Source organism: Oryza brachyantha, chromosome 9, assembly GCF_000231095.2.
Source record: "Oryza brachyantha chromosome 9, ObraRS2, whole genome shotgun sequence".
NCBI classification, from domain to species: Eukaryota; Viridiplantae; Streptophyta; class Magnoliopsida; order Poales; family Poaceae; genus Oryza; species Oryza brachyantha.
In genome coordinates, this window is record NC_023171.2 from 10,781,209 (window position 1) to 10,802,831 (window position 21,623).

The window sequence follows — 21,623 nt, forward strand, 5'->3', positions numbered from 1 at the left end:
GTGGTATCGATCTTGTGATGTCAATGTGATGATACGTTTTCCTTGAGACATTGTATTTAGAAGTCGTTTTCATGAAAACTAATCAAAAGATCGAAAGCGAGGGCCTAATCCTCTGTCTAAACAACAAGCTCTGTGTGCTGCAGTGTCATTCCAGGAAGCAGCTGAAAGGCAAAAAGATAATGAGAGGGAAATAAAAATAAATAGAGAGACAAGAGATTGTGCCAAAAAGAAAGGCAACAAAAGAAAAAGAGATCGAGAGAGTGCTCGCTGATGCTACACTGCTACAGCCTCCAGGCCCTCCACAGGAAGCAGCATTTACACTGCCCCAACACGGTCAAGGCTCCTTGCTTATAAATAGCCTCCAACTCCTTGCAGTTTGACAACAACACAGATCATTGCAAGAAACTTGAAATCTCCCTGAAACAGCAACAAGCTTGCTAGCTAGCTCGAGCTCTTTGCACTAAGCTCTTGCCTAGCTCATCAATACCTGAGTAGCTAGTTGCTCGATCGATCGAAATCTTAGCTGAGTGATGGACTTCGACTTGCTGAATTCCTACCCGGAAGCGCAGCTTGACCTGATGAGCACGATGCTTCAGCTGGAGCAGCTCACTGCGCTCACTGACCAGTCGCTATTCATGGCGGCGCCAACTTCGCCGCCGGTATCACCCATGGGGACCCCTTCACCCCAGTTCTCTCCACCGCCGCAGATGTCGATGACCACCACCACGGCCGGTGGCTACCAGGAGCTCCAGGACCAGTATTCCATGCCGGCCACGTACGGCGCCGGTGCCGGCGTGCAACAGCTGGACTTCGCGATGTCGTCCCCAGGCTCCGACTCCGGCGGACCGCAGGGCTCGTCGTCGTCGTCCGAGGCGATGCGGGAGATGATCTTCCACATCGCGGCGCTGCAGCCGGTGGAGATCGACCCGGAGGCGGTGCGGCCGCCGAAGCGTCGCAACGTGCGCATCTCCAAGGACCCGCAGAGCGTGGCGGCGCGGCTGCGGCGGGAGCGCATCAGCGAGCGCATCCGCATCCTGCAGCGGCTCGTCCCGGGCGGCACCAAGATGGACACCGCCTCCATGCTCGACGAGGCCATCCACTATGTCAAGTTCCTCAAGTCCCAGGTGCAGTCCCTCGAGCGCGCCGCCGCCGCCACCGGTGCCGCCGCCCACCGCGCCGCCGCATTCGGCGCGGCCTACCCAGCTGCCTTGCCCCTGCAGCACCACGCTCCGTGGTAGCTACCTATACTAGCTCCCACATGGACATGGATCGATGGTGATGAGACAATCGTTTCCATTACTATCGTCTCACATGCTTGTCGCCGTCGCCGTCGTCGATCGATCGCCACTGCTGCTGCCGCTGCAGCAGCATGCATGATCACATGCATGCATGTGTAAATTAGTATAAGAAGTAGGAGACCCCTGATGACCATTTATTATTGTTGCCGTTGTTAATTACCGCATGCTAGCTCGTACCGTATACGTGGCTGCTCCGAGCTTTTGTTGGACTCGCAGCCCGTACGTGCATATATGCGCGTTCGTTGTAGGCTTGTACTGTGCTGTACACACATTTTCCTTCTACCTTGTTCAATGCAGTACGTTTCCCGTACCTCATCACGCACTGTCACCTATCTTCAGTTTCGTTGGTTCGATCTCTCTCTCTCTCTCTCTCTCTCTCTCTCTCTCTCTCTCATGCATGAAATTCTCCACGAAGAAGAAGCGAACTGTCCTTGCCTGCGTACGGCACAACCGACCTTGCAATTAAACGGAAAGCAGTGTACGTAGACATTACTGCATCACCATCCAGACCGTGCCGTGCCTTTGCCTCTCGATCGATCTACTTTACTATTCTGCTAGCTACTGATAATCTGATATGATCCTTCTCGTCAAGACCATGCATGGCCGGCCAGCTCGCCGTACCTGCGTACCCGATCTGTTCTTCCGTAAATCTGCCGAGTAGAACATGTTGAAGTGAACGGCATGTAGTACGTACACTTGCAAGTTGCAACGGAACGGTAAATAGCTAGACCTTGAGACCGGTCGAATCATACCGGCCGCGTGGCAGGTGCACAACCGTTTCCTGTCGGGGAGCTTCGGTTTTCCTGCATGTGGCGCAGTGTCGTCCATGGGTCCATGCAGCATGCAGTGCGCCACCGGCCAAGAATACGCGGGAACAGTTTTGGCGCGCGCCTGCACGACGGATCAAGCTAGCTCTAGCTAGCTACCTCGCCAATGCAAAGAAGCAGATCAGCTAGGTAGTGGTAGTAGTAGTTGTTGTTGTTGTTTCGAAACCGTTGCAGAATTATGGTCGATCTGGAGGAACGCAGTGGGTTGTTGCAGGTCCAGTGGCGGGCGTGTGGTCCACCGCGCGTAGATCGATCGGCGTTCAGCGCCGTTGGATCGTAGCGTATGGTACATACTCCATCCGTTTCGTAAGATAAGATGTTTGACTTTTTTTTATAGTATTTAATTATTTGTTTTATTTAAAAAATTATGAAAATATTATTTATTTTGCTTGTGACTTGTTTTATTTTTAAAAGAACTTTAAGTGTGACTTGTTATTTTTATACTTATACTAAATTTTTAAATAAGACGAATAACTTAAAAAATCAAATATTTTATATTATTAAACGGAGGTAATATGTTTTATCATGGTCCTTCGTGGACGGGCATTTCTAGAGGCATCACATGTTGTTATGATATGTCTGTTGCCGCTAGCTGGTCGTATAGCTAGTGGGGTTAATATTTTTGTGATGCTGGGCAATTATTGGTCTTGTTTGTTTGCAGCAGTAGTACGTACTTTGCACTGTTTTGTTTAGGACCTAAACAAAGTTTCAGCTTCGCAGGAGTATTAATTAAGTCAGCTCAAAGTGATGCTGACCGTATTCTTTTTTAATTATTAGACGCTTTTAATTTTTAATATATGTTTGGTCGTTTGTCTTATTTATTTTTTTAAATATATAAAATTTTAAGCCATTCTTAAAATCTCTTTAGTTATAAATTAAATCATAACAAAATAATAATTATGTTAATTTTTAAATAAGACGAATGGTTGAATGTAAACATAAAAGTCACTTACGTGAAATAAAAATGGGTGGAGGGAGTATATTTGCAAAACGGAGACTGTTTTTCACCAACATTTTGTTACAGGCCTACTGAACGCACAAAAAAAAAATTGAAGTGATTTTTTTTGAACTGAAGAACGCACAAAAATTTAGGATGCGTATCTGTAGGTTCAGACGTTCAGTAAGCTGCAGACGATGCTAAAGGACCACCAGATACGTAATCTCATCCAGAAATTGCAACCTCATCCATGAATTCCCCTGTCTAGCTCGCGGCTTTCCCTTCCAAGTCGTTTTCACGACACATACTGTAGTTTTCTCCGCGCGAAAACATCAACGGTGGACAGACCGGCCATATCCTGTCGACTCGCCTTTTCAACTGATGCTGAAACCAGCTCTCCCCGATGAATCGTACCGAACTCCCAACACACACATACACACCTCACGCGTACAGAACACGTACCGGATCAGAAAAAGGTTTACAGTGGCTAACGTGATAAGTTAATAGGTGAACCTGAAAAGGCGGATAAGTAAGTTAACCTGTCGTTTTATATATATGTGCAGCATTGATCCGGTCCAAGCATAAAGCGGCCGGATCGGGATTTCTTTCACGTAGATGAACAATGTCAGTACACACCACACTAGCTAGCTAGCTCACTGATTGACGAAAAGGCAAGCTGCAAATCTAGACATACTAGAAGGCCACGCGGCCTTGCCGCTTGTAATCACAGAGATCATAATCATAAATGTGCATAATTAATGTTGCTATGGATTTTTTTAATAAAACTATTTTAAACTAAGCTTGATGTATTTTAGAGTATATTATTTATTTAGCTATTTATTCGAATGTGGGAAATTGAGGCACTAAAATTGAAATAGTAGTTCCATAATTTGGTAGAAATATAAAGATTGTTTTACCAAATAATCACATGTTTTGGTCTGTCTAATACGCTGGCAGGATGCTTTGTGGGCCGACCCATTTATTTGACGTCTGTGCCATCTAACCAGACGACTTTGATTGATCGTAAGTGTTAACACCGTGCATAATTGTAGATATGCCAATTAGTTATTTAGTCACTGGAATCACGCATGCATTTTTAGTGCTTCATCAATATAGAATTTACGTGTGCATGATTTTTTACATGAATTAGTTTATAAATGTTAAATTGTTTTAAAATCTATTTTTTAAAGAAGACATATGCGGGGAGAAAATTTAGAAATTTCATTTTCTAAAAAAATGAAACAAATACTACCTTGTGGGAAGAAAGATGACCCCATCCTTTCTCTTGTAAGAAGCGTAAATGAAATTTTTACATACATATTCTTAGTGATATAAAAGCAAAAGAATAAAAAATAAAATTATGATTTGCGTTGGGAGTAAGCACTACCGGCATTCTATTTCATCATTTCAATGGTTACTAACTTAGGGTTCTAAAATAAAATCATTTGACCTAACCTTACTATTTACAAAATTACTTATGAACGCGTTTATTTTGAAACGGATGAAATACCTCAAAAGTAATAGGATCTATATTTTTCTTTGAATTACATGAAAATTAGAAATTTATTTGGACGCATATTTTTTCTAAACTAAAATTTGTAATCCCAAACTTCTACAGTCCTGGTGTAAAAACGTGAGCTTAGGAGTAATGCTTGCCCAATTTTCGAGCATTATGACCGCATGAGTTTTCTTCACAAAGATGTTTAATCGCCAGCTCATGAAATCAAGTTAAGCTAGAAAAGTCAAAGGCATTTGCTTCTGTTCAATATCAGATCGGCACTGGTGCAAGAGGAGCGCTGTGATGACCTCATCCTCTAGATTGTTCGGCTTGAGGCGTGTTGTTTAGCGCTAACTGAAATGTATTCTTCAAACGATCATGCGTGCCACGTGGACACACTATCCAGCCGAGAAAGTGCATGTCTTTCGTATATAGAGATCCGCATCTTTATTCACGGCCACGAGCGAGCCGGATCGAGAAGCTCGCTGCTCGATCCACGCACGCATGACCCACACACAACATCGATCTCGCCGGCCGGTCGTCGTGAAATCCTGTGCACCGTGTACGCAGCGGCCGGCGGCTCGGATATGCTCGGCTGGGGATCGTCGTGGTCAGCACGCGCGCGCATCTAACCTGTCGGCAACAGCGGCAGATCGGCTAGGCTTCAGCTGATCGATCGACAGCAACCCGGCCGCTATCTCGCCGCGGCTACTGACCACGCTACGTACGCGCGTCGAGGTCAAGAGGCTAAATAAATTAATTAAACCGCCGCTAAACTGATCGACGCACGCACGGTACGACGTCGATCACCGGCCGTCGCCGGATCGGCGCCACGTGTGGGGCCGGGGCGCGCGCTGCTGGATCGGCGCCCCGCGGCCGGTGGGCCGTCGCGCTCCGTCGCCCGTCGGCGTCGCCACGCGTCGCGCCGCGGGAGGGCCGGGGCCGGGGAATAGGATTCGTGGGGAGATCCTCGATCGGGTGAGTCCGGTCTGGTGCATGCACGGCCGATGCATCCCTCCTGGGCGAAGCGAGCTCAGCAGCAGGAGGCAGTGTTGCAACGACGACTAGCAACAGCAACGACGTCGTCATCGTCACGCGCGCGCCACAGGGCTGTCAGCACCAAGCCGGCTTTGGCCATAGCCTTGACGGCGCCATCATCCCCGTATTTTCGTTTTCTAACCTTAAATGATTTTAAAAATTTTCATCGAAGTTTATATACTTTATATTACTAAATATATATATTTTTTATTTATAAATTATTTTATATTTATAAATATGTTGCTTGGTATTTTTTTCACGAGAAAGATAATCGATCACCGCCATATCTCGCCGTACTTACAACTGAACCTGATCATGATGATCTCGTTCGTTCTCGGCGGTGTCCCCACGGCCGATGCTTCCTCGCTCGTTCGAATTTTTTGTTGGACGCTGGTTTGTTTTTGTTTGCAAGAGTTGCTTAGGTTTTTTAATTAATTCTTGCCTTTTGTCGAGTCCTCGCGCGCCGGACAATTGGGTGGAGCCAATGGGGTTGCGGCACGCGTACGTGAGATCCGCCCTCTTGAAAAGGGCAACGTGACTTTATGTCTTTCTTGTTCATATATCTCCTATCCTGATTATGTCTCCCTACCTATGCATAATTGCATATCCGTCCGGGCTCGTTTCTTAATATTGTGTGGACTCCCTTTTGTTTTTCTACATGTGTTGGTTTAAGTCGTCGAGGGTACCGATGAATAAATCTTCTTTTAGATTTGGCATATATAAAGAATTTCAATAGACTTGCCTTGCATGGATGTTGTTTACCATCAACACGATATAGATTTTAACAAATATTTTAGAAAAATTTTCAAACATCCATTTATATCTTCTAGAAATTATACCATAATTTCTTTTTACACGAAAAGATCAAATAAAATCGGTATTGGTCCCAAAAAAAGTCAAGAGAAGGACATAGCTGGAAACCCACGACAAGGAACAAACATGTCAAATCAAGCTCTGGTGCTGTGCTTGCGACGGCTGTCCGATTCGGAATATGTGGTGGTTTGAGACATCTCGAGGGGATAACATAACATGTGGGCAATTGTATATCGATTAAGATCGATCGGCTAGCTTAAGCACTATATAGTTTTCTCATCCCAAATAATGCCTCCCCTTTTTAAGTGCCCTTTCATGATCGTTTTTGTGGGGCCCTGGCCCTGATTTGGGCCTGTGCACCAACCCCTAGTATTGGAGGTGTTTTTGGAGGAAGGATGGTGGATGCTGCTGCGTCCAAGAAAGAAATATGTTGGGCAGGATGCATGCACCTTAACCACTACGCCTCTTGGATATGGACTTGCAGAGGAGCACAAGGGAGCATGACGTCTCAGTCCTGTAGCTCTGTAGCCTGTAGGACAGACCAGCGTCATGGTCAAATATAATGCTCATAATTAACTAATCACCACAGTAAAAGAATAGAAAGAAGATATCAATATGTAAATAAGCTAGATTTATGATCCGACAAAACATTCTTGTCAGAAATAGGTTGCGTTTTTTTTCGATGAAAGAGGAAAGATTATCTAACTTTTTATAGCTATTTTATAGTATAAATGATGAAAATAACTTAAAAATCTATATTAGAAAGATAACATGAGAACCTATCTATATAAAATTTTTATTTAAAAATACAGCGTTTCATAGTTTAGAAAACATACGTGAAAAACCGATAAATGATCTAACTAGCTAAAAGAACATAACCTAATATATACTAATATATACTAGTAGATCTTTGTAAAGGATATATACCCCTTATCATAGTCAATGGGCAATTATGTTTTGAGCCAGTAATTGTGCTCTGTCGATCTTGGGGGTATAAATGCATGCATATTTCAAATCCAGCTGGCGACGTCAAATCTGAATATAATCCAATCATCCTCACGGCTTGTGCGCTACGTGGCCACACCACCGGTTACCATCCCGATCGTGAGCATCATTCTTTTCCCATAACCATATCGATCATGACGATCCGATTACGATCACTCCGACCAAGCCAGTTTCCGATAATTTCCTCATCGCCAGTGCTGCACCAAATCGGACACTACACTAAAACCTAGAAAAGTAGAAAACACAATCCCCGAAATTAGAAGCTCATTTACAACTCGACTGAAATCGAAGATATTCAGACAAAAAAATTTCAGGATGCAGACACAGTGCTTTTCAACCTCAGTGGTCAGCATGCGCACCCACCCGGTGTGTCTGCCGGCGGACACAATTTACTACGGGGTTCTCGTGCTGGGGGCTACAAAGGAGAGCAGCAGTGTTGCCGCCCGACCAAGCGAGAGGGCCACATGGGCCGGCCGGGGCCGGCTAAGCTTAGCTCGCTCGCTCGCTCGCGTGCAGTTTCCTACCCTGGCCTGGGCGGCTGCTCCGCCGGCCGGCCCCCCTCGTCGCCTCGCGCTCGTACGCTCCCGGCCGCCCGCGACGACAACAGCAAGCCGACGAGCGACAGGCAACGAGGGGGTGCAGCGGCAGGCGGTGGCATTGCTGCTGCTGCGGCCTGCAGCTAGCGGCAGTAGGGGGGGCGCCGCGTACGTTTCAGCTCTCCGGTCGTTGAGATCTTAGGTGCGGAGGGGCATTCATTGCCGAAACATGCGTGATGCAGGCGCAAGCGAGCTGCTGCGGAGTGACCGGTACCGACGGTTGCGGGTGGTCGTCGTACTTGTACGGCCGTCTCCGGCGCAGACACGGCTTTGGGCGGCGGCTAACCTGGCCCTCCTCAGTCCTTGGCGGTTTGGCCACGACGTCACGCTATGGAGTATTATTTGTAAACGAAATAATCAACTCCAAGATAAAGTTTTAAAATTTAAATTTTAACGTATAAACAGTGCATCAGCGAAATGATGGAGGCCAAGATAATTCCCATTCGGCCAACACTAGGAATTTAGAAAACCAACTTTGAAACTTGGAGTTGGATTCGTGTCAACCAGAGGACCTTCCTATAATATGGCAATGTGATACTTTCTTCATCTCAAAATAAGATTATTTGCTCCTACTTGTTTATCCTAAAAATAACTTTATTTTTAACTAATCATCACTAAATTGGAGTTTGGGGAAAGGAGAGAACATGTAGATTAGAACTATAAGGTGGAAGGAGGTGCATTGTTCGTATTATCATTTTGATTTTAGATTGGTATGCGTGTGATATGTGAAAAATAAAGAAAGGAGTAGCTTCTGGCACAGAACAAAAGGATGGTGGCATTTTGGTTGGCCAAGTTTCATCTACATGTTAAGCTGCTGCTGCTCAAATCTGGTCTACCCAGTTTAAGGCCCATACATTACATTCCACAAAGGAAGAACTCCAATTTGCATCGCCAAACAGTTTGACTTACCTCCCTCAAACCTGTTATATATACTCCCTCATCTATCAAAATCTGTTCATTTAATCTCACTAGTTAATTTGGATGATATTTTTGTCCTATATGGTGCCAACATGCCATATTGACCTGGACACCTGGTATTCATCCAACATGGTGACTATATGGCATTACTACGAGCCAAAAGGAAATAAAAAATACAGAGGACCCATGTGGCCCACCTGTGAGTGGGTGGCCATCTTCATATACCCTCCCCTTCCCCTCTTTTCCCTATATCTTTGAACTCCCCTCTCTCTTCAAATGTCTCCACGACGATTGGCGGACCATGGGTGACAACTAAGGGACCAAAGGCCACGGTTGTAGAAGAGGCACGAGGCGGTGGTAAAATCATCAGTGAGAAAGGCGGTGGCTAGGCACAGGGGAAAGTAGTCGGATGGGCATCATCATCATCGAGCATCGCACTTCTCCCTGTGTTTTGGATATGGGGTGATGAGACTAGTAGCCGTAAGGTGGGCTCAAGAAGTGGCGAGGCCAGAGGCATAGAAGGGACTAGCAAGTCTGGCGCTCATTCTCCACCTCCACATTTGAGGAGTTTAGTTGTGGCTCCTTAGTGGAAGGGAAGGCACAAGTGAATAACGACATGGAGAAGCTGTTGCCTCTACCAGGGAGCATGAGGTAGCCAACAACATAGAAGAAGATGGGAAAATGAGAGAGAGAAGTGGGGAGGGGAGAGAGGGTGATATGTGGGTTGTGTAATACTCCCTCCGTCCCATATAATATGGGATTTTGATTTTCTGTTGGTAATGTTTGACCACTCGTCTTAGAAAACTACAGATTTAAGGTCTTATATCATAAAAATACAGATTTAGTAGTGATGCTATCAAAGAACTACATGTTTTGCAGTTCCAAATTTATCTTTGTTTAAGTTGCATAAGTTGTAGTTTTGTGATAATGTTATTGTAGATCTATAGTTTTGGGATACAATTCCTTAAATTTATAGCTTTGGAAAAAATAGTGTTAAATATATAGTCTTATAACATACAGTCTTAAATGTATAATCTTGTGACAGTATGATCAAACTATGTGTAGTTTTATGAAATTAACTCTCTCATTTTTCCTATTTTTGTTGATGCGAAATATCATGTAAGCACCATATAGGTGCCGTACCGCGTCCAACGTCTGCCAAATCAATGTGCCATGTGGAGGCCAGTAGAAGAAAACTATCTCCAAACCACTTAAGAAGGTAAAGTGAATCAGTTTTGATAGGCGATGTAGTAGTCGATTTTATACGGTTAAGGGAGGTAAAACGAACTGGAGCAATATTTGGAGGAGATACATTGGACCTTTTACCTCCCAAACAGGGCTAGTGAGAATATCCACTCTCACCACAGCCCAATCTGCCCATCAGGTGAGTCGGCCTCCTTCTCATTTGCATGGCCCAAAGCCATATTAGCTCCAGCCTTCTGGTGCAGCCCAACAAGCCCAATATCACACAGACCGACCGATCCAAATTCCATACCGCCTCCGCCTCCGAGAAGCCCTCACCTCCACGCTTCTCCCCGACGCGTCCAATCCAATCCCTAGCTTCCCCCAAATCCCCAGCCCGACCCCCTAGCCGGCGATCCGCCGCATGGGTCGCACGGAGGGCCGCCTCGCGTCCGTGGTGCGCCTCCCCGGCCGCTCCAGGGTCTCCGCCTCGCCCTCCCCTCGCCGCCGCGGGTCCCCGTCCCGGTCGCCCTCCCCGCCCCGCAACCGCCGCCGCGACCGGTCGCCTAGCCCCTACCGCGAGCGCCGCCGCGACCGGTCCCCAAGCCCCTACCGGGACCGCCGCCGCCAGTGGTCCCCCTACCACCGCGACCGCGGCCGCGACGTGGAGAGGGAGTGGGCACGGGACCGAGACCACCCTGCCCCCCGTGGCGGCGGCGGCGGCGGTGGGGGAGGAAGCGCCTGGTCCGGATCCGACGACGACGACGAGGAGCTCAAGGGTCTCACCTATTTCGAGTACCGCCGCCGCAAGCGAGAGAAGCTCCGCAAGAGCATGAAGCGGTGCATCTGGAACATCACGCCCAGCCCTCCTCGCCGCGAAGGCGAGGATGAAGATTATGGATACAGCGACGAGGAGGAGGAGGAGAAAAAGGAATCGCCGAAGAAGGTGGCCTCCTCGGATAAGAGCGAAGAGGAGGATAGCAAGGGTTCGTCGGGATCCGACTCAGGTGAGTCTGATAGCTTATCCGATTCCAGCGAATCAGATGACTCTCGGAAGAAGAAGAGAGGGCGTAAGAGTAGCCACCGAACCAGCAAGCGTAGCCGCCACCGCCGCCGCCACTGTTCGGCGGGTACAGAGAGTGATCGTGACAGCAAGGCTGATGAGGATTCGGAGGGCTCTTACGATTCTGAGGACTCTAGGGATAGAAGGAGGAAGAGGAAATCACGGAGACACATGAAGTCTAAGAGGAGGGGAAGGAGCTCCAGGAGGAAGAAGAGGAAGATCATTGATACAGCCTCTGAGGAAAGTGCTGAGGAGGCGGCGGCTTCAGGATCAAGCCCTAGCCCCTTGAGGGACAGTAAGAAGAAGAGCCGGAGCTCACGGGCAAAAAGGAGCAAGCGGTCTGATTCAGAAGATCATGCCCCATCTGATGCTGACCTTGGTGCCAAGGAAATTGATGAGACAAATGTGCCAGAAATTGACCCAGAAGCGATCAAATTCAAGGAAATGCTTGAGGCCCAAAAGAAGGCTGCTTTGGAGAATGAGATGCCGGTTGGGCCAATGCCTCTTCCACGCGCAGAAGGTCATATTAGCTACGGTGGTGCACTGAGGCCTGGAGAAGGTGATGCTATTGCACAGTACGTACAACAGGGGAAGCGTATCCCACGGCGTGGTGAGGTTGGTCTGTCTGCGGAGGAGATTCAGAAGTTTGAGGATTTGGGCTATGTGATGAGTGGGAGTAGGCATCAGAGGATGAATGCTATTCGTATAAGGAAGGAAAACCAGGTTTACAGTGCAGAGGATAAGAGGGCACTTGCTATGTTTAATTATGAGGAGAAGTCGAAGCGAGAACACAAGGTCATGGCTGACTTGCAGCGCTTAGTGCAAAGAACCATTGGAAATGATGTAGGACCTTCTCATGATCCATTTGCTACAGCAGATGGCTGAAAAAGGTATTATACAATGAATGATCACCTATATTTCCTTTTCCCTCTTTATGCAATCCCTGTAGTATAGGTCATGATCTCGAATATGAGAGTTCGTGCCATGAATATCTTCATAGACATTGCACATGAATCGACTGGTAGTGTCTATTTGTAATTTCTGTTCTGTATCGAGTATTGACTACTGATGCTTATCCTACATATTCCGTTTATTCTTATCTTTGCTGCTATGTTTGTTGAGCTGTTTGAATGCTTGATTTGTTTCAGATGATTCTTATGGGATTGCTGGTTTATATAAGATAGTTTGACCAACATTCTGCATCTATAGTTATATTCACTGTATGGATGCAATCCAGTATACGTTGTAATCTATAATCAAGAAAGATGGGCATATAACTTGTGACATATGGTTGAGATTGACTAAATAGCTTGGGTCCATGTTTTACTGTATGCAAATATGGCTTTTACTCTTAAGTTCATTTCAAAATCACCACGAACAGAAACAGTCATATCCCTTCATTCAAATTTCGTGTATAACCTGCTGATTGGAAATTCAGGGGTGTATGAGATCAATTAGTGATGTTCTTAGGCATTTGCTTTATCTAAACCGGCTTCAACTTCATTAGATGTTTGGATTTGAATGTAGTGATCTTGATCTGGTGATCTCACTCCCACCCACTGGAAAGTGGAAACTGAATGTCGCACTGTTACGCTTCTTCATTTGAAAGAACAAGTATGATACAAAGCTAGCTTACCCTGTAGCTTGCTTTCAAATATTTTTGGGTGCTCCTGTTATTACTACGGTAATTTCCTGACTCTTGTCAAATGATAACTATATTGATAGAGATGTACCATTTCTAGTTATGCACGATAGCACTATTGATTTCTGCATAACCCCTTTTTCAAATGACTGGGCAGCAGCCGCAGCAGATGTACGGACCCGGTGGAGGTATATATGGCCTTCAGTCTGATTTCAACCATCCAGTTAGCCCATAGCATCATGTAGTTGCAAGATTGATTTCAAACTTTGAACACATGGGGATGCTCTATGATAGATTCGGCAAGCAGGCTGTGCTGCTGATAGCGCCGTCTTGGATTTGGGTAGTATCATTCTGAGCTGACCTATTAGGCTGACCTTTTCTACTGTAGAAAAGAGTGATCGATACTCGAAAAACACCATCGCAAATGATGATGGTACAAGTAGTCACTTCGGGATGAATTGTTCCCCATTTGGACTAAGTAGAAACACACTATAAATAAGTTGAGGGATAAATGTTAACATGTTGAAACAATTTAGAAATAAGTATGAGCTGGAAGCACAGTTTAATGCCCCCCCATGAAAGCAACCACTCGAGGATTTGTTCTTGGCCCTTTGCGTCGGGGAACATGGGAGCCCACCTCTTCTTGACGCCGTCCCAGAATTCCTCCGCCTCCCTTCCATCCTCATCTCGCTGCAGAACGAAGGGCGGAGCAAGATTGTTACGGTGATTGTTTAGCTTTTTTATGAAAAAAAAACCAAACAATATATTTGTAAACGGAAAATAGCCGGTGAATAAAACTTTTATATATGTATTCTTGATGATCTAAAAGCTAAGGCTAAAAAATAAACTTCAGTAAAAAACTTCAAAATTAACTCTAAATTTAAGAAAAAAAATAAATTTTGGCTTGTGTGTCTTATTGGCACGACAGTGTCTAATAATACTAGGTGTCTCCATGCTCGAACAACTTAGATGTCGGCGCCGAACACCGACTAGTTGACTGCCGCCCAGGAATCGTCGTATGCTGATAGAGACAACACAACTCGGGCCATCGCGGCAACAAAGTTGATCTAGCGGTGGAGTTTATGTAGGTTATTTGACCCGGCGACGAAGTAGCCACCGTGGAAGAAGACAAAGATGAGGAGCTCGTAGGCAAAGGCATGCAGAGACACCATTGATAGGGGTCCTTCATTTTGCATATAAATTTTAAGGGTTGGGTTTTAAATGATGTGTTAAAATTTTATATTTTTTAGCTAAAAATATATAATGACAAGTTGGGTTCTGAAAAGACTAATAGATCTTGATCCATTGCCATCCCTCTCTGGTCATGATGTTGCTCTCGGCTCAAAGGAAGCATGCACGGTCTCCAAATCACCTGTATGGTAGGTGTGGCTATCTATGTATAACCTGAAGCCAATGATGTCGATAAGGATCTCACCATTGATGCGGTGAGCTCCAGGCAAGCTAACTACCAAACCAATGCAGCGAGATGCAGCGAGAGCTACGGTATGTGGTGCAGGCAAATTACCAACTCATGGGGCTACGAGGGTCTGAAAACTCTGAATATATTGGCATGTATCGTGCTATGAGAGGTTTGTAACTTTGTTATTAGGATAAATGCAATGTGCTATAGAAGTCGTTCAATCATATTATGTACGAGGACAACAAACCATCACCTACGGCTTAATCGGGATAACATTTTCTTTGTGAAAGGTTAATATTATGTTCTTCTTATCACTTTATACTTTTTTAGAATAGGCCTAATGCCACTTTATACAATCACACTAGAGAGTTTATCATCATCAAGATAAGACCGGAAACATTAGGGAAACTGAAAACCATCTCGTAAAACATTCACTAGAAATCTAGAATGAAAAACATGGGCAACCATGTTCACTATCGGACGAACCCACTTCACTCTTTAGTTCTAGAATGCATTGAGTTTAACTTTTGATTCTTGAATTAGCGCCCCATACACAGAGCAATTGAAACTCTGTCCTCCAACATATTAACAACCTATAAATCATCTGTTTCCATAATCACCTCTATGGCTCTCATTTCAAATCCAAAGCTCTTCTGCATGCTAACACCTCGACCAATGTGGCATCACCAACTAAGGGTGATGTTGCTCCCATGAACTAGCTCGCCCTTGCCATCCCTCATACTGCTCTAGCAACTCATTGAGTTCTAATGCCGTGAATGTTCCATTTGAATTTACTTTGAACTAGCCACTAGGAGGCGTTTCCCACCACTAATGTCGGATGGTGAACATTAAATTTCTTCTTATTATTCAGGTTTGCCCACTCTTCCAGCTAAAAAACAATCCGATCAACAACATCATTAGGAGACTCGGAACATCCACATGACGTGCAGTCGTGCATTATTCCTAGTTGACCACACATTGTACAAAGTCACAAAGATACCTAAGATAACATGATTCCTTGATCAGACAACCTATCCAACAGTCAAAAGGATAAGGGGGCGATTTAATTAACCACATCCATCTTTTTTTTAAAAAAAAATCATAACTATTTTTATGACATAAAAAAGAGTGGATGTCCAAACGAGAGATGAAAATCTCTCTCCTTTAACATAAATCAATTTTCTTCTACAATCAGCATAGGGGCGTATTTACAAACGAAAAATAATTTATGAATAACAATTTTATATATGTATTCTTAGCGATCTAAAAGCTAAAAGTGAAAAATAAACTTTGGCGAAAACCCCAAATAAACATAAAATATATGATTGACAATTCAAATTTTGGTATTGTTTACCGTCATTGCATTCATGACCTGGGATCGGTATATCAATTTGCAACCTCCCCCAACCTGCTCCATACCCACTTGGAGAAACGGCGGTCCCAAAATCTGGGATACGCATTTTCTTCTCTGTCACAAAAACACACACACATGGTGCCTCTTTTATATTTCTCTTACTCACCATTCGGAATAATTCCACCCCAAATGCATTTTCTTCTCTCTCACTGTCAATACATGACCTCGAGTAATTCCAAGCCACAAAATCGTCACCCTCACACTGGAACACTAGGATTTGCGAAGTGTTCCTCACGTCGCAATCAAAGAAAATATTTTTAATCTTCTTTTCATCCCATCTTGTAGTTCCTGGTATAAAATAATCACAAACAAATTGCTCTTCTGTGTGAGCCAATCCAAGGGTATCCGATTGTTGTTCTGAATATTCATTGACCTTCCATCCACACACCACGGCCCTCTAAGACCTTGTTGGGTTAATCCTAATCACAAGAGGATTAAAGAAGATTAGGAAAGAATTTATTACATCTATTGTGGTGTGGAATTATTTCTCCTCAATCATCTTCAATCCCTCCCTCTTGAAGAATAACCGAATAAAGCCTAAATGATTTCTTACGGTAGCAACCTTACCACGAAGAATATTTGACAATGGGTAGGAGGCTAAAAGAATGTGTTTGATTAAGTTTTTGGTGTATTGGATTAGAGCCATCCTGTTTTTATGGGTTTATTTCATAGATAAGATAAGAGGGAATGAACCCAATATTCACTCAGATTCATGATGAGATGATTCGTCAAAAACGACCGGACAACTCCGTCCCACTTAGCCCATAACACATCTGCGACACATGATTTTTTGTATTAATATAATTTTTGGTGAAATGGCATACTCACTTTTATTTATTATCTGTCTATCATTATTAAAAATGACACGGGCAAAAATAACACATGTTCCTTTAGCCTTTTTTTTTTGGTAGTCAAGAAAGGTTAGTTTGGTTGAGTGTTAGGGGGGACACGTGTCCATGAAAAGCCGTAAGAAGTAAAGGAAAAATATCTTGTAGTTACGTGTGCTTTGCTTGTCATCGTGCAAATATGTAAAAAACCACGCAAATATATGTACTTGGAAAGAAAATTTTTAAATAGAAAAATCATGTAAATCACGTTGATATATTTTATTTCACTTTAATCATACCGATGTGGTACAAAGAAAACTTTTAAATAGAGAAATAATGCAAATCACATTGGAACCACACAAATCACGTTGGTACCTTTTATTTCACTCTAATCATACCGACGTGGCACAAATAATTTTTTTAAATAGAGAAATCATGCAAATCACGTTGGTACATTTTATTTCACCTTAATCATACCGGCATGGTACAACTTTTAGATTTATGACTTTTTGGCCTGTTCGTAAACTTATCCTTTTACCCTTACTACCTAATTACCTCTACTAATACTTGAATACCTTTCATACAATACCTTTTGTTATGGAGCGTTGTGTCTTCATCTTTTTACAATGCAAACACCGAAAAAAAAAAATCTGTTTTTCTAATGCACTTTGATAGCTTCATACCTAAAAAGTTCGTTGTTGTAGAACTTAAATCTGACAGTTCTGTTTTGCAAAGAAAACAAAAGACTGAATAGTCACTTGCATCCATAGTGGTTATCTCTCGCAATCGAAACGCGTTCGCGAACAGCGTAAGTTTTCGGCATGACGGCAAGCCGGCCGGCTGCTGTCATCGTCTTCACTTGTGGCAGTATCATGCTGGTGCGATCAGGTACTAACAGATAATTCAAGTAATTTTATAGAACATAACGATGATTTATTTTGTGGAACAGAGTAACTGATCGAAAAGGCAGGGGCGAACCACTCGATCCATGAACTCGAGTAGTCGAGTGGATGTGTGGAAGTACAGTTAATGGCCGGAAAGGAAAGCAACCACTCGATCCATGGCCTTGACGGACTCGCTGCTGCCGCGCTTGAGGACGAAGAAGGCGTGGCCCTCGCCTTCCGACTCGAACCAGTCCACCTCCCCGCCCCACCCGCTGCTCTTCACGGCGTCGTAGTACGCACGCTCCCTTGCCCTCCTCGCGTCCAGCTCCGCCGCGCAGACCAGCATCCTCTCGCACGACAGCGTCCTCAGGCTCGGCGCGCCGGCGGCCATGGGGTTCATCCGCGGGTCGTCCAGCCCGCCCTTCGCGTCGGGGAAGATGACGGCCCACCTCTTCCTGACGCCGTCCCGGAATTCCTCCGGCTCGCCGGCTATCCCGGTCTCGCCGCAGAACGAGGGGTGGAGCAAGAGTGTGCCCTCTATGCGTGCCGGCACGGCGGCGTCCAGGCCGCGGACACCAATGGTCATGGTCATGTTGTGGGCTATGTTCCCGCCGGCGCTGCCGCCGACCAAGAAGACTCGGCTGATGTCACCGTGCTTGGACAGCCAGGGGTCGGCGCCGGACACCGCCCAGTTGAGCGCCGCCCAGGAGTCGTCGTACGCCGCCGGGAGCAGGTGCTCGGGAGCGAGGCGGTAGTTGACGGAGACGGCGATGACGCGAGCCCCGGCGACGACGTCGGTGATGTAGCGGTTGTCCTTAGGACAGCTAGCCGACCCGACGACGAAGTAGCCACCGTGGAAGAAGACGACGATCGGGAGCTTCTTGCCGTCGTCGGCGGCAGCCGCCTGGATGTGTGGCAGGTAGAGCCGCACGAAGACGCCGGTGGCAGCGTCGATGACGACGTCTTTGGAGGTGACGCCGGTGTCGGCGTCGAAGCCGGCGGGGACGGTGTCCATGTCGTCGGTACGGTCGGCGCGGCCATCCTTGTATAATCGGAAGCTACCGGTGTCGACGAGGATCTCGCTGCTGCTGGAATCCATTGCGCAGCTCTCTCCCTCCTGCCAAGCTAGCTCCCCAACCGAAGCAACGAGAGCGGCGTCGTGTACTTGTGTGGTGCAGGCAAGTTTACCAGGACATGAGGCTGCGTCCCGTTGTATTTTTCTCCTATTTTCTTGGATCCTGAGCGGCAACTGTCTCGTTGTATTTTATGAGAGGTTGAAACTTCACATTCAGAATAAATGCCTTAGATGAAAGAGCAATTTTATCATCAACAGGTACCACGGTTAGGTGCCAGAAGGTAACAAATTTTACATTAAAAAAGTGGTACCTCGTGGTACCTTTTTAAGGATGGAAAAAAGCTTAGATGAAAATATGGAACAACACGCTACTCTCTCGGTTTCATATGTTTGAATTTTTTCTTGTAATATTTGATTATACTAGAAGGTAATAAATTTTACATAAAAAAGTGGTACCTCGTGGTACCTTTTTAAGGATGGAAAAAAGCTTAGATGAAAATATGGAACAACACGCTACTCTCTCGGTTTCATATGTTTGAATTTTTTCTTGTAATATTTGATTATACTAGAAGGTAATAAATTTTACATAAAAAAGTGGTACCTCATGGTACCTTTTTAAGGATGGAAAAAAAAAGCTCTAGATGAAAATAGGGAACAACACGCTACTCTCTCGGTTTCATATGTTTGAATTTTTTCTTATAATATTTGATTATTTGTCTTATTCAAAAATTATGAAAATATCATTTATTTTGCTTGTGACTTACTTTATTATTAAAAGAAATTTAAGCACAACTTATTATTTTTTATATTTGTACTAAATTTTTGAATAAGACGAATGATCAAACGTTGCAACTAAAAAAGTAGTAACTATCAGTGCGTGTGTGAGAGTCTTAGAGCACGAGTGAGCGTGATGACGGAACAATTCTTCTTATGCTGCTACTCTGGCCTTCGATGCTGAGCAACGACGGGAATGAGAAATGGATTGAGATGGAAAAGCGGAAAAAAAATACACTAGTACTGCCCCATCTGTGCACTATGTACAGTAAATTCATCGATAAGACTATATGTTTTTTCTATTATCAATTTATCAATTTAATTTATACTATTCGCTCCGTATAAGACTATATGTTTTTTCTAGATTTATATACGTGCTAATGAATCTATATAAACAAATATTCAAAACATATATATTGATACATTGATAAATCTAAGCAGTTTTAGAAAGTTTTATAATATGAAACGGATGGAGTAGGATCTAATTAAGCAGGTAGACGGATCAATCTACATCATTTGATTATTTATATCGACTTATATATACAATCTGTATATCCCGTGAAAGTTATCGTCAGTATTTTGGCCCATGGACCGGTCAAAATATATATATATATATATATATATATATATATATATAAAGTAGTAGTAAAATGAGCCTTTATGTTGGTTCTCACGGGCTAAAAATTCTGAGATTAATCGAAGAAAAATAGGAGAAAAAAAGAAAAGATGTTTTTTAGGGAAAAGAACGGCAAAAAAAATTGAATCGGACAACGAGGGAAAAAAAAAAGGAAAGAACAGAAAAAAATCGGACAATGAGGAAAAAAAAGGAGTAGTTTATTTAGGAGAAAAGGTTAATCGGACAGATCCGGTTTATAGCAGTAAGAAAGAGGAGATTAAAACGATCACGTTAATAGCTCGGTGTTTCTAGAGTACACGTGCCAACAAATTGATCAGAAGTTTGAAGATAAAAAATCGCTCGGTAAAAAAAAGGAAAATAAGAGATAAAAAAAGAAAAATAAGAGATAAAAAAGAAAAGACAGTTTTTTAGAGAAGAAAGAACGTGATTTTTGGATTAAAATGTGATTTTTTGGATTTTTGGAATAAAAAAAGAAAAATATAATGATTTTTTGGATTGAAAGGAAAAAAATCAGGTTTTTTAATCGAACCGTAAAATAAGAGATAAAAAAGAAAAGATAATGTTTTTTTGGAAACGGACAAGGAAAGGGGGAAAATCAGGTTTTTTTCCTCATATGCCTAAACAATATTTATTTTATTTTATAAGTGAGCACTATGTTATTTGAAACAGGTTATGAACAATCACAAATAAGTAATATATATGAAATATATGTGATTGATGAAGACGGATGAAAGAAGAGATATTATGCTATAAATTTTGTACAACTTTGATCTACTGTAGTATTATTATTAGATTTATTATGTTATTAAGATAATATAAAAAGAGCCAATGTTTTAATTTGCGTGGAATGTCAAATGTAATAGTTTGATCGAAGTTAGGTCCGAGTTTAACACTATATTGCCACTTTAATATTTATATTTTACAATATAATATGAAACTATATTTGATACTATATAAGAAATTTTATAACGAAGTTAGTCACGCAGGCTGCGTGGGCCACGATGCTAGTTTAAGTTAGAATACAATATTTGTAATCGTATTGAGACATGTTTAATGATTATGTAAATCTAACTTTTATTTATAATTTAATAAATGATTCTATATTGCATTCCATCTATTGTTAAACATATTTTATTGGTGTACCAAAATATTACCCACTCAAGCTATTATTCACGTATTACAACTTTATGTTGTGCCTTGTTTGTGTGCATAATATTATTGTTGTCTACTTGAAATATGCCAGTTTATTTGGGTGCATGACTTCACCCATCAAGTTATAACTAATTAAATTCTGATGCCCACAAATACTGTGTGCACGTGGTGGGCTTTTAACAGAAATTCCTTGAGATTAGGGATGTCCTGCTGGCTCTTGTACATCTCTTTGTGCGGATGTGTGAGTTTGATGTTGTAGGTATAGTGGTGTGCGTGCGTGTGTGCGTTTGCTATATAATCGCTAAAAAATGTCTTAAGATCATATTCCATCCGATCTACATTATAAGATTTTCTGGTATTGTTTAGATTCCTTTGTGTGATAATGAATCTAGACACATATACAAAGCATATACATTGATATATGGATGAATTTAGACAAATTCATAAAGTCTTATAATATGAAACGAAGGAAGTACTTTTTTGGATGGTTATTCCAATTTCCAAAGCATGTTACAAAGTTTACATGCAGGGGCAGGAGAAGAGGTATTTCTACGAGGAAATTGTGTCTTGTGTGGATATCCACATACGACAAAAAAAACTATTCAAATTGATATTTGATGAAC

At 43.4% G+C, this 21,623-nt stretch overlaps 3 protein-coding genes across 8 annotated transcripts; 2 read left to right on the forward strand and 1 right to left on the reverse strand.

Moving 5' to 3' along the window:
- The first annotated feature begins 380 nt into the window (after positions 1–380).
- On the forward strand, positions 381–1,610 carry LOC102706320 (transcription factor HEC1-like). The gene has a single exon (XM_040527728.1). It carries the CDS (start codon positions 531–533, stop codon positions 1,236–1,238), a length of 708 nt encoding a protein of 235 aa, XP_040383662.1. The 5' UTR covers positions 381–530; the 3' UTR covers positions 1,239–1,610.
- An 8,856-nt stretch (positions 1,611–10,466) lies between these two features.
- Positions 10,467–14,501, forward strand: LOC102711012 (NF-kappa-B-activating protein). Of its 6 annotated transcripts, none has more exons than XR_005812449.1 (3): positions 10,467–12,065; positions 12,703–12,859; positions 12,975–13,596. XR_005812449.1 is itself a non-coding variant. In XM_040527542.1 (2 exons), exon 1 carries the CDS (start codon positions 10,537–10,539, stop codon positions 12,058–12,060), a length of 1,524 nt encoding a protein of 507 aa, XP_040383476.1. In that variant the 5' UTR covers positions 10,467–10,536; the 3' UTR covers positions 12,061–12,065; positions 14,165–14,501. The 6 variants fall into 6 exon arrangements, 4 of the variants coding, with proteins under 4 accessions (XP_040383476.1, XP_040383475.1, XP_006660691.3 ...); XR_005812448.1 differs by having other exon boundaries at positions 12,978–13,596; XM_040527542.1 differs by lacking the exons at positions 12,703–12,859; positions 12,975–13,596 and adding an exon at positions 14,165–14,501.
- Positions 14,502–16,947: 2,446 nt separating this feature from the next.
- Positions 16,948–18,615, reverse strand: LOC102711290 (tuliposide A-converting enzyme b1, amyloplastic-like). Its single transcript, XM_006660629.3, has one exon. It carries the CDS (start codon positions 18,459–18,461, stop codon positions 17,505–17,507), a length of 957 nt encoding a protein of 318 aa, XP_006660692.1. The 5' UTR covers positions 18,462–18,615; the 3' UTR covers positions 16,948–17,504.
- Positions 18,616–21,623: the final 3,008 nt, after the last annotated feature.

Bases quoted from the DNA above. Each gene is read 5' to 3' on its own strand.
- LOC102706320 (XM_040527728.1), top strand. From the start codon at position 531: ATGGACTTCGACTTGCTGAATTCCTACCCGGAAGCGCAGCTTGACCTG.
- LOC102711012 (XM_040527542.1), top strand. From the start codon at position 10,537: ATGGGTCGCACGGAGGGCCGCCTCGCGTCCGTGGTGCGCCTCCCCGGC.
- LOC102711290 (XM_006660629.3), bottom strand. From the start codon at position 18,461: ATGGATTCCAGCAGCAGCGAGATCCTCGTCGACACCGGTAGCTTCCGA.